This window comes from Electrophorus electricus, chromosome 12 (assembly GCF_013358815.1).
Source record: "Electrophorus electricus isolate fEleEle1 chromosome 12, fEleEle1.pri, whole genome shotgun sequence".
NCBI classification, from domain to species: Eukaryota; Metazoa; Chordata; class Actinopteri; order Gymnotiformes; family Gymnotidae; genus Electrophorus; species Electrophorus electricus.
This window is the reverse complement of record NC_049546.1, coordinates 17,644,264-17,664,726: the sequence shown is the minus strand read 5'-3', so window position 1 is coordinate 17,664,726 and position 20,463 is coordinate 17,644,264. Positions and strand designations below refer to the sequence as shown.

The 20,463-nt window shown below is 52.3% G+C and overlaps 1 protein-coding gene across 10 annotated transcripts in view; it reads left to right on the top strand.

The window, feature by feature from the left end:
• The window catches only part of atp11c (ATPase phospholipid transporting 11C), a 39,503-nt gene extending 20,795 nt beyond the window's left edge, over window positions 1–18,708 (top strand). Inside the window, exons 4-31 of one of the 10 annotated variants that reach the window (XM_035532124.1) lie at window positions 3,095–3,175; window positions 4,416–4,523; window positions 4,795–4,923; window positions 5,162–5,250; window positions 5,953–6,003; window positions 6,158–6,222; window positions 6,485–6,566; window positions 6,644–6,794; window positions 7,018–7,215; window positions 7,634–7,798; window positions 8,237–8,424; window positions 8,523–8,594; window positions 8,795–8,868; window positions 8,978–9,081; window positions 9,161–9,342; window positions 9,849–10,115; window positions 10,532–10,709; window positions 10,811–10,913; window positions 11,001–11,146; window positions 11,252–11,311; window positions 11,773–11,900; window positions 12,296–12,431; window positions 12,522–12,587; window positions 12,688–12,791; window positions 13,342–13,498; window positions 16,010–16,109; window positions 17,131–17,162; window positions 17,689–17,749. In XM_035532124.1, the coding sequence (XP_035388017.1) occupies window positions 3,095–3,175; window positions 4,416–4,523; window positions 4,795–4,923; window positions 5,162–5,250; window positions 5,953–6,003; window positions 6,158–6,222; window positions 6,485–6,566; window positions 6,644–6,794; window positions 7,018–7,215; window positions 7,634–7,798; window positions 8,237–8,424; window positions 8,523–8,594; window positions 8,795–8,868; window positions 8,978–9,081; window positions 9,161–9,342; window positions 9,849–10,115; window positions 10,532–10,709; window positions 10,811–10,913; window positions 11,001–11,146; window positions 11,252–11,311; window positions 11,773–11,900; window positions 12,296–12,431; window positions 12,522–12,587; window positions 12,688–12,791; window positions 13,342–13,498; window positions 16,010–16,105 (3,180 nt within the window). In that variant the 3' untranslated portion in view covers window positions 16,106–16,109; window positions 17,131–17,162; window positions 17,689–17,749. Of the gene's footprint in view, window positions 1–3,094; window positions 3,176–4,415; window positions 4,524–4,794; window positions 4,924–5,161; window positions 5,251–5,952; window positions 6,004–6,157; window positions 6,223–6,484; window positions 6,567–6,643; window positions 6,795–7,017; window positions 7,216–7,633; window positions 7,799–8,236; window positions 8,425–8,522; window positions 8,595–8,794; window positions 8,869–8,977; window positions 9,082–9,160; window positions 9,343–9,848; window positions 10,116–10,531; window positions 10,710–10,810; window positions 10,914–11,000; window positions 11,147–11,251; window positions 11,312–11,772; window positions 11,901–12,295; window positions 12,432–12,521; window positions 12,588–12,687; window positions 12,792–13,341; window positions 13,499–15,065; window positions 15,342–16,009; window positions 16,110–17,130 lie in introns of those variants that run through there. The other 9 variants (XM_035532127.1, XR_004776724.1, XM_035532131.1 and 6 more) reach the window with 9 other exon arrangements.
• The last annotated feature ends 1,755 nt before the right edge of the window (window positions 18,709–20,463 follow it).

The window sequence follows — 20,463 nt, the reverse complement described above, 5'->3', positions numbered from 1 at the left end:
AAAGATCATGAACTGGTATGGCAAGGCATCAAAAGTTCACGAGGTGGTCATGGCGTGGCTTTGGGCCGAGGTCAGAGTGAGTTCGCGCTGAGAAGCGATCGTCCCCGGCTCACGTTCATTCCGAGAGCTGGCGCGGTCGCTGTGGGAACGTGCCGTCAAACTAGAAATCAGCAGGCAGTGGAGGAGGTGGAGTTCGGCGACGGCTCCGTCGCTGTGCGTCCTGATCGCCGGGAGTTCGTGCCACGTGCCTGTTGCTGTGGGCGTGGCATGGTGGCTTCACAAAATGCAGTGCAGAAAGGCTGATGCCTACACTGGTCGGAGTTTTAAAGCGCGTCTGCTTGTGCACGAGTCAGCGATACGGAGTGTCGAAATCTCCCGTTCTTTTCCTTCCGTACAGCGCCAAAGAGCTTCCCGGGTTTTAGGATTGGGTCACTGCCTGTTCTGGATTAAATAAATGAAAAATCCAATTTAACTGGAAATTGCATTGTACCAAACCAGCAGGGTTTTCTGCTAGTTTATTCTTTTGATGCATCAGCACCAGTGTGTATCGCTGGGTTGTCCAGGTAAATGGTGTGTGTGTGTGTGTGTGTGTGTGTGTGTGTGTGTGTGTGTGTGTGTGTGTGTGTGTGTGTGTGTGTGTGTGTGTGTGTGTGTGTGTGTGTGTGTGTGTCCGTGTCCTCAGCACGTTTCCTCCACCACTCTTAATATCTTTAATCAAGCCGGCCACAGCAGCTGGGCACCTTCAGATGGGCCTTTATCAGTTCATCCGGTTGAAGAGCGACGTGCCGGACGGTGGAGCAGACTGGGGCGAACTGGCGCACCGCACCCCGAGCACCGAGATATCTGCAGCCCCCGCTAGGCTTTCATTCTCACTTTATGTTCCCACCTCTCTTCTGTTCATTTGTTTTGTTGTTGTTCTCCACCCCCCCTCTTCTCCAAAACTTTTGCTCACCTTCCTGAAAAGTGTGGAGCAGGCATTTTCCAGGGCCGGGGGAGTGGGAGCGTCTGAGCGGCCAGTGCACTCGGCTAGCCGTAAAAGCACCTTTTCCCTCCGTTCCTCCTTCGGAGGCAGCAAGAGAGAGCTTGACAGCTCTGCCACTAAGGAGCTGTCAGCAGACACCTGGCATACTGTGACTCTCAGAGCCTGGGGAGCCAGCTGTCTACCTGTGTGTGTGTGTGTGTGTGTGTGTGTGGTGGAGGCGGGGGACTCCAAATACTTTTGTACAGTGGAAAAAGCCTCCTCATCCTCTAGGGCCGATGTGCGTTTGACGTCAGCAGAAGACCCCTTGGTGGAGTGTGCGCATGTGCACGTGTGCATGCCTGCGTGTCGTGGCTTGCCGGAGCACGTTTACCAAAGCCCCCTTGTTAGCAGCAGTGCCTTGGCAGGCCTGGAGCAGCACTCACTGCACAGGTGTTGTGCAAATCTGAAAACTGGTCCTGTGACTTCTCAGAAGCAGCAAGATGTGTGTGTATGAGAGAGTTGGTAGAGTGCAGTGCATGTGTATGAGGGGGTTGAGTAGGATTCTAGTGAATTCTACTCATTAACCATTACATAACTGGCAAATTCAGATTAGACACTACGGGGGTGGGGGTGTCCCCTTCTGCTTCTCTGGCACAGACTCTAGAACTTGGAGTCCACACCTCTTCTGCATGTCTTTGGCTCTGTTTTTTGTGTGTGGCTGTGTGTACGTGTTTTGTCTGAAGCCCTTTTTTGTGCCTTTCACACTGCTTCAGGTTCACACCCCATGGTGGTTCTGATTCTCACACACATCCTCCGCCACAATCTATCTTCTGTGCCTTACACGGTCTGCAGCTGACCTCATAGTAGAGTTGTGGGAAAAGCCCGCATACACTCACTCACCTTTTAAGTGAGTCAGAAGCACATTGTGTGTGTTGCCGTTTTTGCTGAAGCGCTGCTGTGCATCAGGTGTGAGTTTTGGTCGACCAATATGGTGTTTCAAGGACAGGGCCTGTGTCAGTTTGAGAGCTGTGTGGCCCATGAGTAATATAAGGCCTATATTGAATGGTGCTTCAACACAGCCCATTACAAACAAATAAAAAAGTACAATACAGTATAACAATTATCCAACAAGTACAGATCAGATTAACCATCCAATTTGCACATTAAACTAAGGAAATAAGGAACGAGGTATAATATATTTACTTTTTTTTCCAAGACGAGTTTGCAGCAGAGGGAGAACCTACCCAAGAAGCGCGAGGTTGCATTTAGTAGGGCTGGCTGCATGGCGCGAGCCTCCTTCCCTGCGTCTTTTCGGTTTAGGCGGATGTATGGAGGAGGTGTGACTGTAAGCGGCTAAAGTGGAGTTTGTTAAACACGGGTGTCGGGCTAGACCGAGCAGCCATTCGGAATGTTACGAGAACGGCAAAAATATTCCGGCCAGCAACGAAACGCGTGTACACAGCGACATCTAATCTGCGTGATGTTCAGTACATTAGCCGCGTTAGCGTCCCACAGCGCTGAAATGTTGCCTTCACGAAACATAGTCCAAGTTGAGGCATACTCAGCAAACATTTGACTGCTTTAATCTTTAATGAGTGACCAAGTCTGTTTTTGCTCCTTTGTTAATAAAGAAGCTGTGACTGAATGCAGTCACAGCTTCGTTTAATATTTTTTTTGAAAGCATGAATAATTTACTTAACGTTAGCAAATTCAGTGAGCTGCGATCACCTTCTTTGTTTAATATGCAATGTTTAAATTGTAGTCCATAGTCCATTCTCACACAAAAAAAAAAAGTAGCCTAAATTAAGTATGGAATCTAGAAAGCTAATTCAGGTTTATTACCATTTTTGTCAAGTAAATGCAAGGCTGGTAGCAGTCCTACTACAGCCAATGCCTGAAAACTAGGATGGTGTTAACATGAATGGTCTGCTGCTCTAACTGGAAGAGTGTTTGGGATATTGGCATCATCTGTGTCTTCGTTGGCTGATGTCGTCAACAACAAAAAAAAAAAACTAAAAAAGCGCCAAAAATTAGCCCGATATATCAGCAAAACTAAATCTGTCGACCATTAAGTTTTTATGAAGCACTGCATTCAAAGTGCCAGTTATGAATTTATCACACATTCCCCTGTAGGTCATCGTGGACACTCCGACCAGCCCTGTGACCAGTGGCTTGCCCTTGTTTTTTGTGATCACAGTGACTGCCATCAAACAGGTTAGTGACCACGTGCTCCTCCGTTTTCCTCAAAGGGCACTTCCTCTCCAGAAACCATGTGCATGCATGTTTGCAGTTATCCAGTCCGTTTCCATTCTGTCCGGAATATGATTAGTGCTTCTATACGCACGTCAGTAATCAGATAATGGGGGGGACTGAGTCTACACGTCTGTGGCAGTGATGTGATTTTCACCCTGCAGCCTTACAAAAAAACTGGCAGAAGCAATGCGTGACATAAACTTAACATTCTGTATTTTTACGGTTTCATGAGCGTAGAGCCGCCCTTCTTAGGCGTGTGCGGGGTTTTTGTTTGTATGCTTTTTTTTCCCCTCTTTTATACGTTTGTGTGCCGTTTTAAGAACTTGAATAATCGGCTAACTGCAGAAATCCGATAACGATTGGATTACTGAGTGCGTGTAAACACACTAGTCAGTGATCTGATAAGAGAGAAATATGCAAATAGTTTATAGACACATGCTTTGATGCGTTATTTATAACGTCGAGAAAAGCAGCATCCTGGTTCCAAGGTGTCTCGCCAATTGGTGGACACGATGCCAGGAAGCCTTTGTAACAACTCCCAGTGATTTTTGCCTCTCCTCCAACACGTAAAAGACCAAGACAACACGAAGGAGAGGCTAAAAATACAGTCCCGCTCCTTCATCCAGCTCTCACGGTAATGTGACGCACTCACCGCGTTCTGCGCGGTTTATGGAGACGCACCCTGTTGGCTTGCCGCGGGGGCCGCGGTCGAACAGCCCGGAGACTCTAGACGTGACATTCCCATATCCAGCTTTTCTCCTTGATTCCCTCCCTCCCTTCCCTGCGAGCTCACGTTGGAAAAAGTCGCACCGAGGGCTGACATCCTCCCCACAAAGAGGCCGCGATGACGGCCGCGGGGGCAGAGTCGGCTGCCTGAGGCCAGGGCTCGCTGCCTGGGACCGGGTCTGTGATGCAGCCCTGACTTGCTCCTGCGCTTGTACCCTCTTATCGTTTTGCAGGGTTTATGCATTTGGACTCGCCGTCCTGATTTAATTAGGCAACCCACATCGAGTCCAAATGAAGGATGCTGCTGTAGACCTGCATGCTTCAGCCACATGCATGCACCAACGCGCAGCTCATCATGTCTTCGTCTTTTTCTCTGTTTCTCTCTCGCTCGCCCTCTGTGGGTGCCGGCACGCCTCTGTTTCTCCTCCCCTCCCCCCCTCTGTGGGTGCCCCCCTTTCTCTCCCTACTCCTGCAGGGTTACGAGGACTGGTTGCGGCACAAGGCCGACAGCGAGGTGAACAAGTACCCAGTGAGGGTGCTCGAGGACGGCCAGCCTGCGCGTAAAGACAGCGAGAAGATCAAGGTACCGCAGCCGTGGAGCACACCCCCACGGGTGGGCAGGTGGGTGGTGTGGTTGGTTGGTGGGTGGGTGCGGGCGGAGGAAGGAGAGCGACTGAGAGACGGGGAAGGCACACGCATGTGTGCTGGGTTGCTGTTTTTAGATTTTCAGGTTGTCTTTAATCATTTTCACGGGGGAGAAAGTTTAGCTCGAGCCGCGACGCGGGAAGCCGGAGGAGCCGCGGCACGCTCCTCGGCCGCCGGCTTGCTGGCTGACGATGCTGTTCGCCGTGCAGGTGGGCGACATCGTGGAGGTAGTGGAGGACGAGACCTTTCCCTGTGACCTCATCCTGCTCCAGTCCAGCCGGGACGATGACACCTGCTTCGTCACCACGGCCAGCCTGGATGGCGAATCCAACCACAAAGTGAGCGTGGCCCCGCTGGGGCCCTTACAGAGGGGGCCTCGCGCCGCCCAAGAGGCTCAAATGTTTGCACTTGTCTAAATCGTTCCACTGCTTAAAATAGTCGACCCACATCCTGTAACCACCCAGTCACTCACCATCTTCCTGCAGCCCCTCATGGAGATTTATGTGGGTGTGGGTGTATTGTAGTTTTGACCATGGCCTGGAATCTTTACCCAATGTTCCTCTCTCTCTGTGTTAGACACACTACACAGTACCAGACATGGAGAAGGACCTACAGTCTCTCAGCGCCACCATTGAGTGTGAGCAGCCTCAGCCTGACCTCTACAAGTATGCACTCATCTCTCTCACGCGCGCACACACACACACACACACACACACACACACACACACACACACACACACACACAGGCTCGGGCCAGACGCTTTGAGCGCTGAATGTTTTGAGTTAACCTCAGCTGAACCTGGCCTGTCCTCTTGGACGTTAGTTTACGTTCTAAATCAGAAACGTGAGCCAGTAGGCTGTCAGACAAAGCACGCGTCGGAGCCCCACAGCTTGGCTGCAGCTCCGGCAGAACACTGCGTTTATAGCCCGTCGTCCCGACAGCTGCGGTGAGTGCAAGCAGTGGCGGGCAGGAACGGGCGTGCTCTCCTGCACCTCCTGTTGGCCGCTCACTCCCAAGCCTCCTTCATTCATGAGCGACAGGTGCTGTCCAAACACCCCCCCACAGCAGCATGAAGAGTGCCAGCATGAGGGAGCCAGACTGCCAGGTCGCCACCAATCAGCGTCTCGCCTGTAATTGGTGCATTTCCCACGAGGCTTATTTGCATGCACCACATCTTTGGAACACAGATACTGTCAGAGGGTCTAATGGATGCGCATAAATGCAGCAGCACAGGCTGGCTTGCTGCTCCCTGCCAGCTGTTTACACCTCTGATTTCAATGATATTGAGCAAATGGCCACATCTAGTGCACTGATTGCCCATGCTCTCTCTCTGTGTGTGTGTGTGTGTGTGTGTGTGTGTGTGTAGGTTCGTGGGCCGAATGCACATTTACAAGCCTGAGCATGATCCAGCAGTGAGGTGAGGCTCCTCATTGGACCGCTGATCTGGTCCAAGCCCCGCCCCTCATTCTCATCACTCTTCCATTGGCCCCAGATGAGCGCTGAGGCAGTACTAGCCAGAACACCTAACGTGGCCTGCAATAATACAACTCATGCTTGTGTCTTCTGTTTAGATCTTTGGGCCCAGAGAACCTGCTCCTGAAAGGTGCAACCCTGAAAAACACCAAGAAGATTTATGGTAGGTGCGAGCTTCCCATGGCAACACAAAAAACGGAGGTTTCCCTCACCTCATGCCTTCTCGATCAGCCAAGACGGTTGATGTCTGTAGCTGGATTCTTTCGATTTGCACCAAAGCCGCAAACAAGGTTTCCTTGTTAGCCACATTCCCCTTTGGGATAAAACCAGGGAATTCGTTTTCCCCTGAATTACGGCCTTAAGTGAGGGAAGTCTGGTGTGCCGCTGCCCTGCTTTCACTCGCTGCTCGCTGTCTCCGTTCGCAGGCGTGGCTGTGTACACGGGCATGGAGACCAAGATGGCCCTCAACTACCAGGGCAAGTCTCAGAAGCGCTCCGCCGTGGAGAAGTAAGTAGCGGCAGAAGGCAGACCACCAACTCCCGCCCGCTGACTGCTCTTATAGGCCTGTGTGTCTCGCTCCGCAGGTCCATCAATGCCTTCCTGCTGGTGTACCTGTGCATCCTGATCAGCAAAGCAGTGGTGTGCACGACCCTGAAGTACGTCTGGCAGAGTCAAGATGGCCAGGACGAGCCCTGGTACAACCAGAAAACCGAGAAAGAGAAGGGCACCATCTTGGTTAGTAGGGCATATCAAAGTACCTCTGTGGAACCAGCATGTTCTGAGAGGAGAGAGCGATCGTTGTACCTTATGAAGATGATCAGGGCTGGAATCTTGTAGGAGAGGGAAGCTCCTCCATTTCTTTGTTCACTCAGGCACTTCATCGCTGGGTTTAGGGAGATGAACTCGTCTTCTGTTTCTTAGTTTCCTCATTTTTGCTTTCTTTTTTTCCTCTTCATAGTATGTGAAGATGTTCACAGACTTCCTCTCCTTCATGGTCCTCTTCAACTTCATCATCCCCGTGTCCATGTACGTCACTGTGGAGATGCAGAAGTTCCTTGGCTCCTTCTTCATCACCTGGGACCGGGACTTCTTTGACCCCGAGATCGAGGAGGGGGCGCTGGTCAACACCTCGGACCTGAACGAGGAGCTGGGTCAGGTACGGCCTTCCTCCTTTAGCGTCCCTTCCTCATCGTCCAATAGCTCGCAGCCTGACCACTAGGGGGCATAGTGGCTTATACTACAACTACTATACAAGGAAACCCAGCTGAGTAGTTCTCATCAGAGTGGGCGTCATGGGCTAATACACCTTTAACTCTAGTAATATGTACTGTATTTAGCTAATATATATTAACTAGACCAACATAAGGGCTCATCGCAGAATCAGCGGCTTGGGCTGAGGGCGGGGCTTGGTCACCAGCCTGCGAGTTGAGCACGTCCATGGGTCAGTCGTGGTTGGTTGGACTCATGATTGTTCCAAATTGGGTGACGCTTTGTTAAGCTGATTTGCATGGACGGTTTGTGGGAGTCTTAAATGTGTGTTTGTGTTTGTGCGTGTTACTCTCCTCTCCCTGCAGGTAGAGTATGTCTTTACAGACAAGACGGGTACGCTGACCCAGAACAACATGGAGTTCATCGAGTGCTGCATCGATGGCTTCCAGTACACGGCCTTCAGCAGTGAGCTGGACAGCTTCTGCGTCACGGACGGCCCAGTGAGCACGTTCCAGGAGAAGGCCGGTCGGGTGAGGGCACGTCTCTTCCACGCGCTGCACACTTGGCATGCGTACGCCTCTCCTGTGCTGTTGTAGAGTTCAGAAAACGCCACCTCTCTGTTAACTGGGAGCAACTCTCACCTGTACCAGTTCTAGAGCTATAAGGATCTTCCCCAGGTGTGAATTTATACTTTTGGCATACACGCCCCCTTCTGACACTCACTGGTGGTTCTAATCAAAGTCGTTGTATGAAAGCCCAGGGGCAGAATGGTTCAGGTTAACGGCTGAGCATCTCACCTGGTGTCTTTCCAACTCCCTGTGCGAGCCGGCCACCCGCACCGTAATGCCACCAGCCACACACTCTCAGAGCTTATTCTGCCGTGAGGTTTGCGTGCGCTTACGGCCCGTGCATGGCATCTGCCGTGTTGAGGGTGCATGTTTGACACATTCCCTCTCTCGCTCTGTCAGGAGAAGGAGGAACTCTTCCTGCGGGCCCTGTGCCTGTGTCACACGGTGCAGGTGAAGGAGGCGGGGCCAGACGAGCTGGGTGGGGACCAGGTGGACGGGCCGGCCAGCGAGCCGCTGCGGCCGGCCGAGCAGAGGGGCTTCATCGCTTCCTCGCCGGACGAGGTCGCGCTCGTCAAAGGCGCCATGAGGTGAGGGAGGGGCCGGCCAAGGGGCAGACAGAGCGAGTGAGCGCCGGCAGGAATAACACTCCCCTCTCTCTCTCTCTCTCTCGCTCTCGCTTGCTCAGATACGGCTTCACCTTCCTAGGATTGGAGAGTAAAACTATGAAGATCAAGAACTGGCAGAACGATGTTGAAGAGTGAGTTGTGTCCTCTCCCCCAGGGAGCTGGAGCGTTTTCCGAGCCCAGCCTGAGGGCTTCCTTCACCGTGTACCCACGTTAAGCTTTGGCTTCTAAAAGTGTGGCGTGCTGGCGGTTCTGTGCTTTCTGGGGCAGGGGGCAGCCGATGTGGAGGCATGGTGAGTGTGTTCATGGTGCGCCTTTGTATTGAATTGCGCAGGTACGAGTTGCTTCATGTGCTGAACTTTGACCCTGTGCGGCGGAGAATGAGCGTCATAGTCAGGAGCAAGTCGGGTGAGTTAATGTATCATGAGTGATTTGTTAATCATTGACCTTGAACATGTTGACCTCTGACACTGGGTGGTGTTCTGTCTCTTTCCGGTGGGGGGGGGTGCGGCTTCAGGGGACACGCTGCTGTTCTGCAAAGGTGCAGATTCCTCAATATTCCCCCGCGTCAGGCCAGAAGAGGTGGAGCGAATTCGCATGCATGTGCAGCGCAGCGCCACGGTAACCCCCAACACCCACCCCCGCCCCATACCAAAAAAAACCAAAGTTGTTTGCTCACTGTGTGTGTGCTTGTGGTCAGGAGGGCTACCGGACGCTGTGTGTGGCCTACAAGCGGCTGAGCGTGGACGAGTACGCAGCAGCGGATGCCGGTCTGCGGGAGGCCCGTCTGGCCCTGCAGGATCGGGAGGAGAAGCTGATGGCCGTCTACAACCAGGTGGAGACGGCCATGAGTCTGATTGGTGCCACTGCGGTGGAGGACAGGTGAGTGGGCCCGGCCTCCACTCTCATCACCTACTCCACTTCTCGCCGTTGCTGGAGATGGCCGGGGTTCTCGCCGGGCTACACAATCTAGATCCTGCATCCTTGTTTAAATGGCAATCCTCACTGACTCTTGTTTGCAAGAAAAACACCCCTGTTGGGTCTCTTTGGTCTGCACTGCTCCTCACTGACAGTGTTGTACAGTGTGAAAGTAGAGACCTTGGATAGACAGCCAAAAAAATCCAAAAAACCCTGATAACAGCTGAAAATGAAGTTGTTGACCTAAAACCTTGATTTTTTTTTTTTTTAGGAAATGGGCCATTCCACCTTCCCACTCAAAGCGTTAGCGTCACAGAAGCAGCCCGTGCGCGGCTGGGGGATTTCCGGGTGGGCGGGCGGGCGGGTGGGCTTGACTGGGTTACGGTATTCCGTTCCATCTCGAACCAGGCTGCTCTCCGAGGCAGGGACGAGCTGCTCCCTGACCTGACGTACACTTGCGCCCTCTGCAGGCTACAGGAGGAAGCGGCGCAGACCATGGAGGCCCTGCAGGGTGCCGGCATGAAGGTGTGGGTGCTCACCGGCGACAAGATGGAGACGGCCAAGTCCACCTGCTACGCCTGCCGCCTGTTCCGGCGCAGCACGGAGCTGCTGGAGCTGACGGTGCGCACCCTGGAGAGCGGCGGCCGCCGGCGCGAGGAGATGCTCCACGACCTCCTCTTCGACTTCCACAGGAAGGCGGTGCAAGACGCGCCACCGGCCAGAGCAGGAGTCAACAGGTCGGCTGCCCCACGGAATAATGTGCCGCTTGTTCCGTGGAGCCGTCAGGCTGGTTTCACAAAAGAAATTTCTAGAGCTTTTTTTTTTTTTTTTTTTTCTAGAACAGGGTTTAATAGTGTTTCACAGGGTTTAATTGGGCTTAAATAGGGTTTAATAGTGCTTTTAATGTAACCCTGCCCCCGCTGGCCTTGGGGAAGTGTTTTCGTCAGTGGTGTCACTATTGGGCCTTTTCTAGCCATCTCTAGTCAGATTCCTGTGTTCAGTGACCTCGTTATCAAGAGCTAGCAGATACAGCAGGATATGAACGCCCCTCCGTTCTGGCACGGGCAGTTGGTGCTTTTTTTTTTTTTTTTTTTTTTTAAGGTTAGTTTCCGGGAAGTGGAGCTTTAATCTGGTAGCGGGCGTGTTTTGTCAGGAGCTGGTCCTCGGCGAACCCGGAGTATGGCTTTATCGTGGACGGGGCGGCACTTGCCCTGGTGATGAACCCCTCCCCCGACACCAACTGCAGCCGCTACAGGAGCCTCTTCCTGCAGATCTGCCAGAATTGCACGGCCGTGCTCTGCTGCCGCATGGCGCCGCTTCAGAAGGCTCAGGTGAGGCCTGGCGCATGTGCACGAGCGCGCGCGCGCGTGCACCCACGGGCTCCCGTACACGCACGCGCACCCGCTTCATTTCTTCGCCCTACTCTTCACAGATAGTGAAAATGGTGAAGAACTCTAAAGGCTCTCCCATCACGCTGTCCATCGGCGACGGGGCCAACGATGTCAGCATGATCCTGGAGGCACACGTAGGCATCGGTAAGATCCCCTCCGCTCTACTGGGAGAAAAAAGTGGGCGGTGTGGGGGGGGGTGTGCCCGTGTAAGCGCGTCCGTGTGCGCTGCAGGTGTGAAGGGCAAGGAGGGACGACAGGCGGTGCGAAACAGTGACTACGCCATCCCCAAGCTCAAGCACCTGAGGAAGCTGCTGCTCGCCCACGGACACCTCTACTACATCCGCATCGCCCACCTCGTGCAGTACTTCTTCTACAAGGTGCGCAAGGGGAGCGGGTCCCTGGGGGTGGGGGGTCAGGTTTGCCTCAGCACCCCCCCCAACCAGATTCTGACGCCTTGCTCCTCTGCCGTTTTCGCTCCGTAGAACCTCTGCTTCATCTTACCTCAGTTCCTGTACCAGTTCTTCTGCGGCTGCTCCCAGCAGGTGGGTGCCAGGAGCACACGATGGCAGACGCTTCCTGAGTGCTCTGCCCCATAAAAAAAAAATATATATATATATTATGATTACTCTAGAAAAAAAAAGGCACTTCTAAATATAGATTCTAAAAAGGTTCCTGCTTTTCTCAAACACAACGATGTTGCCAGTTTCTCTGATATGCAAATGTTTTTAATATATATATGTGGCCACACACCCAGAGATCCTGCTGACAAGTTATCTTGAGTATCTTGCTGCTAAGTTGGCTGTGTGTGTGTGTGTGTGTGTGTGTGTGTGTGTGTGTGTGTGTGTGTGTGTGTGTGTGTGTGTGTGTGTGTGTGTGTGTGTGTGTGTGTGTGTGTGTGTGTGTGTGTGTGTGTGTGTGTGTGTGTGTGAGAGAGAGAGAGTGTGCGCGCGTGCCTTCTCCATGGCATTTAACCCCTCCATGCCCTGCTCCTCCTCCTCCTCAGCCCCTGTACGATGCAGCCTATCTGACGATGTACAACATCTGCTTCACCTCCATGCCCATCCTGGCCTACAGCCTGCTGGAGCAGCAAATAGCCATCGAGGTCCTGCTGGATAATGCCACCCTCTACAGGCAAGAGATGGAACCGTGCCGCTGTCCTTCTGTAGGGTGCATCTTGGCCTCACATTGACCTGCGTTCAGCTCAGCCTGGGGTGGTTTTAAAACATTCCTTCAGCATATATTTTTTTTTTCCTTTATATTTTCTAAGGGTGCGAAGTCTAAGTAATATAAAGTTTAGACAGCCACAAATGGTTTTCTTGCAAACACCTGTACTGCATGGAGGTGTGGCAGGAGTAGTAATGGAACGTGCTCGGTACATGGGTTCACGTAGATGTAGGTCTGGGTTTGGTCGACCACCTCTGGCTAGATCACGTAGATGCTGCGACTGTGCCCACGCATGTGAATTTGTCTAGTGACAGCAGGTGTGTAGTGAGACCACGGACATTCCGCGTTTTCTGCACCTGTAGGGACATAGCGAAAAACGCCATGCTGAGGTGGGGTCCGTTCCTGTACTGGACTGTCCTAGCGGTCTTCCAGGGGCTCATCTTCTTCTTCGGGGTCAAATATCTGTTCAGCAACCCAGCGCTGCAGGACAACGGCCAGGTGAGCATCCTGCCTCTCCCGCTCCGTGACGGGACTGTTGGCTGGGAACGTGGAGTCTTCTCACCACCCATCCCTCTTCCCTAATTCCAGGTCTTTGGGAATTGGTCGTACGGGACAATCGTCTTCACGGTGCTCGTCTTCACGGTGACACTAAAGGTCGGTGTGGAGGGCGAGCGGACGCGCCTTGGTGTGGGTGAGTGTGACGTGTGAGCATGCGGCGTGTCTGACTCCGAGGTCCCTCGTCTTTTCCCTCCAGCTGGCCTTGGATACGCGGCACTGGACCTGGATCAACCACTTTGTCATCTGGGGCTCGCTGGCCTTCTATGTTGTCTTCAGTTTCTTCTGGGGCGGCATCATATGGTGAGCACCTCCAGGAAGGGGCGGGGACCGCCGAACCCTCACGCGCACACTACAGGCCAGGAGACTGGAAATAGCACTAGCTCGGCATTCCTCAAAAAAACCCTGCTTTAGCTTCCCCAGCCTTGTCAGATTGAAGGTGTTCATTCAGCAGGTCTGTCAAGGGTAGGTCTGCTCTCCTCCTACACTTAACTATGTTTGGTTTCGGTCTGTGGTGTTTTCATGGTAAAGCCAGTCTGTATGGCCCACAGACCCTAGACGTTGGAATGCACCTCTCTAATCTCTGACTCCATTTCATCTTTTAGCCTATCTGACAACATTTATCTTCACGGTATTCTTCCCTCAATTTTTATAATTTTTTTTTTTTGGGGCACAGTTTGTAAAGCAGCCCTTGGTGACAGAAGTGTGATTTATAAATAAAACATTGCTAATACAGTCTGGATAATTGCTACTTCAATATTTTGGCCTGTAGTGTAATAGTTAGATATAAAACCGAGTTGTGTAATTAATCAGCCCGTGTCCCTCCGTCCCGGCCGCTTGTCGCCCCCTGCAGGCCGTTCCTGAAACAGCAGCGGCTGTACTTTGTCTTTTTCAACATGCTGAGCTCAGTGTCTGCCTGGCTGGTCATCATCCTCCTCATCGTCCTCAGTCTTCTGCCAGACATCCTCCTGGGAGTCCTCCGCAAGCCCCGAGGCCCCCACACCCAACAGGTAGCCCGCCTCCTGGCCCGCCCCTCGCCCTGCCTTTATATTGCAGCACCTCCCCCAACCCACCCCCCCCCTTTTTTTTTTTACACAGTCCGTTTTTTTCCGAGCCCTATTGCTGCAAGATCGGTTCTGCCCTATTGAACTCCTAACTGTACAGCCTTTTACAGCCATCATCAAGCGGAGCCTGTTTATGACTGGCCTTGTGTGTATCTTTCTTTCTCTCTCTCTCTCTCTCTCTCCCCCTCCCCCCTTTGTACACCCTCCTTGTCCATTTACTTGGACATGCGCAGGCCTTCCTCCTCCCTCGCGCGTGACGAATTGCGTTAGCCTAATGCTTCCCGATAAGCTCCCCGCCGTGCCGCCGTCAGCAGGCTGCCCCGAGCCCCTGATTGGTTGTCGCAACAGGAACCTGGTTGGCCCGATCGCAGACGCTGCTCTTCACCCTTATACCAAAAAGGGATACCCCCCCGGTTAACCAAGCCCCCCCGAGCTGTGGAAAAGGGCTCTGCTAAGCAGGCTGCCCCGGGGTCACGAGGTCACAGGATGCCATACGACCCTGCCAAGCTGATCGAACAGTCTGTGCCCCCTTATTAATTACCTGGTTCAGATCTTATTTAATAACCTGGCAGGGCTGAAATTGAACTGTGAGCAGAGGAGCGCGCGTATGCCGGTGTGCGACTCACCGGGCGAGTGATGGTAAGCGTGCGTCGCCTTCCAGAAGAGTTATTCACAAGCGCCGTTCACAGCATGATTTAACAGTTCCTGTGTCGAACCGTATCTTAAAAATGTTTCCAGTACCCTTCATGGATCAGTAGTGGATGTAGTGTGTGCGTGTTTAGTGTTGATGGTGGCACCACACACGCTGAAGTCAGGCGTCGTCTTCTCCTTCAGTCTACTGACGTGCGCTCACGTTCTGCTTCAGGCTGCGGTTCTTGCAGCGTCGTCGGTTTCTGGTTTATAGTCTGGCCATTTAGCCTTTGGTCACCGTTGTTTATGTAGCATTACGATCTGCGAAGTGGCGCTTTGAGGAGCGTTCGTGTTAGCAGTGTAATGGTGTACTGGAATTGGTAACGAGCTGTATGGGACGCAATCTGGCAAAATCCCAAAACCTCAGCACACTGGGCAGCATCTACAAGACGCGCACACACACACACACAAGTCTTCGTCTCCTTTGACCTCTATGAAGGCATGTTTATTCCTGATCTCTTTTCTCCTGAACAATTCCAGTAGCTCTACACGTCCTGAGGGGTTTGGCTCTTCCATCAGACTTTTCATTGTAGGAACCTGTTTGTCCAGGTCTGGTGTCCCGAGAATGAACCTGCAGACCTGTCATGGCGCTCTCTCTCTCGCGCGCTCTCTCTCTCTCTCTCTTGACTTTTTCTTTTCTTACTGGTGTAGTTCCACTTTTCCTAATTCTATTATGTTAAATATTTAACCCTTTGTTTTTCCTCTCTTTGTGTCTCTCTTGTTCCCTCCCTCTCCCCTGCTTTCCCCTTACTTTATACTCTCTCTCTCCTCTCTCTCTCTCTCCCTCCACCAACCCCCCCCCTTTGCGGCCGTGCTGCTGTAGATGAGGCGGTGTCTTCCCTCCTCTGGGACCTCCACGATCTTCGTGCTGTCGCAGACCACCAGCACTCACAGTTTTTCCTGGAGTGACTGAGGTCTGTGGGTGCGCTCCACCTTTCTCCGCCGGGCTCCCCTGCCTGTCTCCTGCTCGTGCTGCGCACGTCTCCCCTCCGCCCGTCTGTCTCGCTCCGCCTCCCTACCCCTCCCTCTGAGAGGTCCCCGGTGGCAGGCTCAGGCCGTGACCTCCTCTCTGCTGCGCACAGGGTGCGCTCCCTCTTGGGTGAGGTCTGCGCGGGGCACCGTGCGGGCCTCGGGCAGTGGTGGAGAGCTGCTCTCTGCGTGTAGGAGAGTGTGTGTGTGTGTGTGTGTGTGTGTGTGTGTGTGTGAGAGAGAGAGAGAGAGGGAATGCAGCAAAATGTGTTCAGAGTTCCGTAAACTGCTCAGTTCCCGGTGGCCTTGCCTGCTCTCTATATGTCCAGTCAACCCAGCTCCACCCAGCCCACTCTGCACTCCATGCACTCCTGTGACACAGAGAGAGAGAGAGAGTGAGTGAGCGAGCGCGTGTTAGAGAGACAGACAGACAGACAGGCTGTGTGTATGTGCATGTGTCTGTGTGTGATGTTACCAGTTCGTGTGTGTGCACAAACGAAAAAGAGGGGCAGGGGGGGAAACATTCATATAATTTGTTGCTAATTTCTGTGTATTCATCACTGTTCACTGAAGTTCATGACTGTTTAGTTAAATGGCTCCGTTTCCTGCTTTATTCTGTAATTAATAAAGAGACGCAGTCGCACTGTACTGAGACATTCACACGCTTAGTACACAGCAGAGACGACGTCCAACAATTAATATAGACACAAGAAACGGAAGGAACTGTTTGTGCGTGTGTCTGTGTTGAACACCTTTAACATGCTGTCCTGAGTGTGTCTCATCCCCCCCCCCCCCCAGAAGAAGCCGGCTCAGTCGAGTGGTGGGCATCACCAGACTTCAGACAGGCCTCTGCTCATGAGAACCTTTTCAGACGAGTCCAATACTGTCATGTGACCAGGTACCAGACTCCACACCCGGAGCCTTTATCACACTGCTTTAGCCCTCTGAACCCCACCTCCTCACACTACGGCCCACGGCCAGTGGTACCCCTGGGATACTTGGGCTCTGTCTTTGGACCCCCCCCCCCCCTGACCTGTATAATTTTCCCTGCTTACTACAGTTGCTCTCTGTTGCCATAGCAGCCCATGTGGATTGGCTGAAAAGACTTTGTTTTGTTTTTTGTTTTTTAAATCATGGCTATAAGTCACGTAGCAAAGCTATCAATGAGCCCCATGCTACTGAAACATTTATATTAACACCACCTCACTGGAGCTTGCGAAATGATCCATTAACACAGGCCTGGTTTTGCTCTGGGAAAGCTTTTAAAGTTTGGAAAGGATTGTAAAGTTTTCCGCTGGTATTATGCTGCATATGGAGGGACGTGGCACGTAGCAGGCCTGGAACGTTTAGAGGAAGCTTCCCGACACATGCCAGGTGGGATGTGGGAATAATTGGCTTCAGCAGGCAAATGGAGGATGTTCCTTTCAGCCTCAGAGGGAAGCCCCCTCTCCTAATATCCCCCCCCCCACACACACGTGCTCCGGGAAGTCTCCTGGGTTGCGGGATGCAGTTAATCCACTAAAACTCTCCAGCCGTGTTTTCAGGGGACCCTTGTTGTTGTCAGAAGTGTGTGTGTGTGTGTGTGTGCGCGCGCACGTGTTGCACATTATGTCCGGATATACTCCATTTTGTCTTTTTGGTGCTGTGGCGTTGACTGATGATGGTTGTCCTCTCTGTGCTGTCGCCGTGTGTCGCACGTCCACACCTCTGGGGTGTCTAACCTGCCTTGAGCCCCTCAGTGTGGTGGGTGTGGCCACTGCCCCTGGGCGTTTACCTGAAGCTTCAACCCTGCCCTCTCCTGCATGCTGCTACATGGGGGGTGGGGGTGGGGGGGGGATTAATGGCACCATTCCGTTGGGGACGAGGCCGTGCGCTGGGCCTGTCTGCCGGCACTAAACCCTCTTCTCTGTTCTTCTCAGCTGTCCAAGGAATCCCTCCTGTACGTGGACAGGTACGGTAATGGAGCTCGTCGCTTCCCCCTCGCAGTAACCTGCTCCTGGCGCCACTCGGGCTAGCAAAATCACAGCAATGCTCTGCTCTCTTCCATCCTAACCCAATCGAAACCCCCTAAAAAGTGATCAGTTTCAGATGGCATTATTTTTGATTTGTGGTGTTGGTGTCTTACATTAAATTGGACCATTTGGAAAGGGGTGTGTTGGTGGGGATTGTTGTTTTGGTTTGGTTGTGGAGGGGTAAAAGTTACCTTCTGGTAAAATTCAGGTGTAATGTACAGAACATTAGATTGGGGCTTTGTTTAGTACCTGACATCTGATCAGTTATTAAATAACGCAGTTATCACACATTGTAATGTAGCTGACATCTGATCAGCTAATAAGCCCAGCAGTTACACTCACTGTTGGATCCAGGGTCAGTGTGTGGGTTTACATGAACTCTGCTGGTGTTTACTCACAGCTGGGAGAGTCGTGCCCACTGTGGCGGGAATGTAACTGTCCTCCTGTGTTTGGTCTCTGCTACAGATCGCCGTGGTAACCCCACTGTCCTACAAGCACCTGAGAGAGCACTACTGAAGGACGCCTCCAGAGCCTGGGGGAGACTCCCGGATGGACCCATAACTGGCAGCAAGTCTGCCGGTGCCCCTGCCTGCTCAAAAACCGACAAGAAAATGGGATCAACCAAATGAGGACACACACAAAAAAATACCCAGCTCAGACCAGGCGTAGACGCAGTAGTCTGCCAACCCTGTGTTCTCTCTCTCTCTTTCTCTCTCACGCGCTCTCTCGTGCTCTCTCTATCTCTTGCTGCCTCATCCTTCTCGCTTGTCTAACATGATTTCATGCAAGTGTACTTCATCAAAGCACGTGACCTTTTTAATGCATTTATTTTTTGCCACCGTGTCCCGCCACGACCCTGTGCATTGCTGAGGCATGGGGTGCTCCTCCGCCCCCCCCTCTCCACCTGCACGCGCACACCGGCACCACGTTGCTCTGCTGACCTGAACTGCCCGGCCCACCACCGTCGTAGTGTCGTCTTTTGTGCCCTCGCACTGACTGCATTTGTCTGCGAGGTGCCACTCCGACAGCCCTGACCCTGTGGGTGAAAAGCTGCATTCCAGCTACGTGCTGAGCACTGAGCCAGGCGGTGTTCACCACTGGTGCACGCGAGATTGGGTGGGTGCTTGTTTGTATGGGTGGGGGTGGTGTGTGTATGGGTGAGAGAGTGGTAAAGAAACATCTTAGTGTTGTAACTTTTTTCTTACAATGATGCAGGGATTCAGACATTAGATTATTGATTTTTTAACTACATGTGTGTGATCTGAGCTTGATAGAACCAAACGATGATAGAAACATTGTCTGCTTTCCGGATTCTGTCCTGCTATGGGCATCCGGGTTTTGTTTGTTTGTTTGTTTTTTGTTTTTGTTTTTTGTTTGTGTCTGTTTGGGGGCACTCCCTTATGTGGACCAATAGTGAGGACGATCCCTTGTGCTGCCAGATGGCTGACTGCTGAACCTGCGCTGACCTTGTCTGCCAGTACATGGGGAGGGTTGGGCGGGCGGGGGGGGGGGGTGTCGTGAGCGTCTCTCCGTAGCCTCGCCCCCGCTTCCGGCCGGCGCTCACCGGCCGTGGGACATGTACGCGGCACGTGCCAGTCCACGCACGCGCTTTGCTTTAACGAGCCCGGTGAACCAACCGGGGCGGTGGGAGTCGGGGGATGGGGGTGAGATTCCAAGTGCCAACACTAGAGCTCCTGGACACCAGAGTTCGTGCCACTGTGAGGCAGTTTTTTTTGCCCTCTGTTCATGCCAGCATGGTTGCGAGAGCTGCCACACTTCTCCACTTCCTTCTGTGCATTTCTTCGTTCATTCCATTTTTAAGTGTTACTCTTTCAGTCTCTGTCTAAGTTCTTTTTAAAATTGGTTTTGGACTGTGTGGTTCTATTTATTGTGGTGTATATCAAAAATTATATTTTTATGACAGATTTTTTTTTTTTGTGTCTGTTTATTCGTCAAGGGTGATTGGCCAGTGGCAGTCAGTTTTCACCTGTGACCCTGCCCACTCAGCCTGCAGCTGTTGCTCCTGCTGTGGGGCGGAGTTCCCACACACACACACCCACCCCCCTCGGTTTAAGGCTGGAATGGTGCGCTCCGCCCAATTTCATTAATCCCTTTAAACGAATGCTGTTGGTCCATACCTGCTTTTTTTTTTTGTACCTGCTAGTAGCCCAAAATGGGCGTGGAGAACCGCGAGTTTCGGCATGGCTTGTGAATGGGTAAGTGTCTTTCGTGAAATCCTCTGGCCGTGACGGGTGGCGTGCCCCGTTCCAGCGTAAACCCCGTGGGCACGTTCATGCAGGTGCAGTGGGTTAGACCTCTGACTGTGTCGAGCATCATACACCGAGCTCATGTCATTTGCCTATGAGCACTCTCAGATTCTACAACAAACCATTATTTTAAGAGAGTATATGTAAAAGCTCTATATTGTATTTTTATTTATCTCTGTAAAGGTTTTATGTGGAACTGTCCAGGTGATTGCTTACACAACTGTATGGCAGTGATGTTTTGAGCTAACACTTTATCAGAAATTTTGTCTGTCTTGAATGGCGACACTGTTATTCTGAGCAACACACACAGTTACTAAGGTGTTTGCAACGGGTGTGTCTCTCTCTTTGGGGGGTGTTTGAAACTCAGAGTGGAGAGGGGTGAACAGTACCTGCCTGCAAAGTTTCAAATCCCCAAACTGACATGTGACGTACATCACAGATGCCATTTTCAAAACCTGTGATGATTCTTGGATTCTCACGTTTGCCCGAAAATAACAAACAAATAGTTGATTTGTATTTTTACTGCAAACCTTTTTTCGAGCCACTTTTCTTTTTCTTACAAAAAAAAAAAAACAAACATAAAAAGCATCAGCGTGGGTGGAGGCGGGGTGGTGCAGCAGGGTTCCACCGGGCCGCTGTGTCACAACTCCGTCTGCACACTCCGCCTCCAGCCTGCTGGCCGGAATGCACCAGTCTGTTCCAAATGAAAACCGTCTTTATCTAATAAAATTGTTTTAAAAGAGACTGCTTTCTGAGCTTCATTGTGTGTGTGTGGTAGTTATACAGGGAGCCGCGTCTCCTTTGTACTCCTCCCAGACACAAGCAGCCGTGGGGCGCTCAGGGTCCAGGCTGTGTTGAGGACGGACCAGTCCCCCGCACCCTGCAGCTCTTGTGATGAACGCCGCGGTGGCTGGCTAAGGGATGCCTGGAAACAGGTGCTCTACAGCCGGCGAGACGCACGTCCATAAAACGC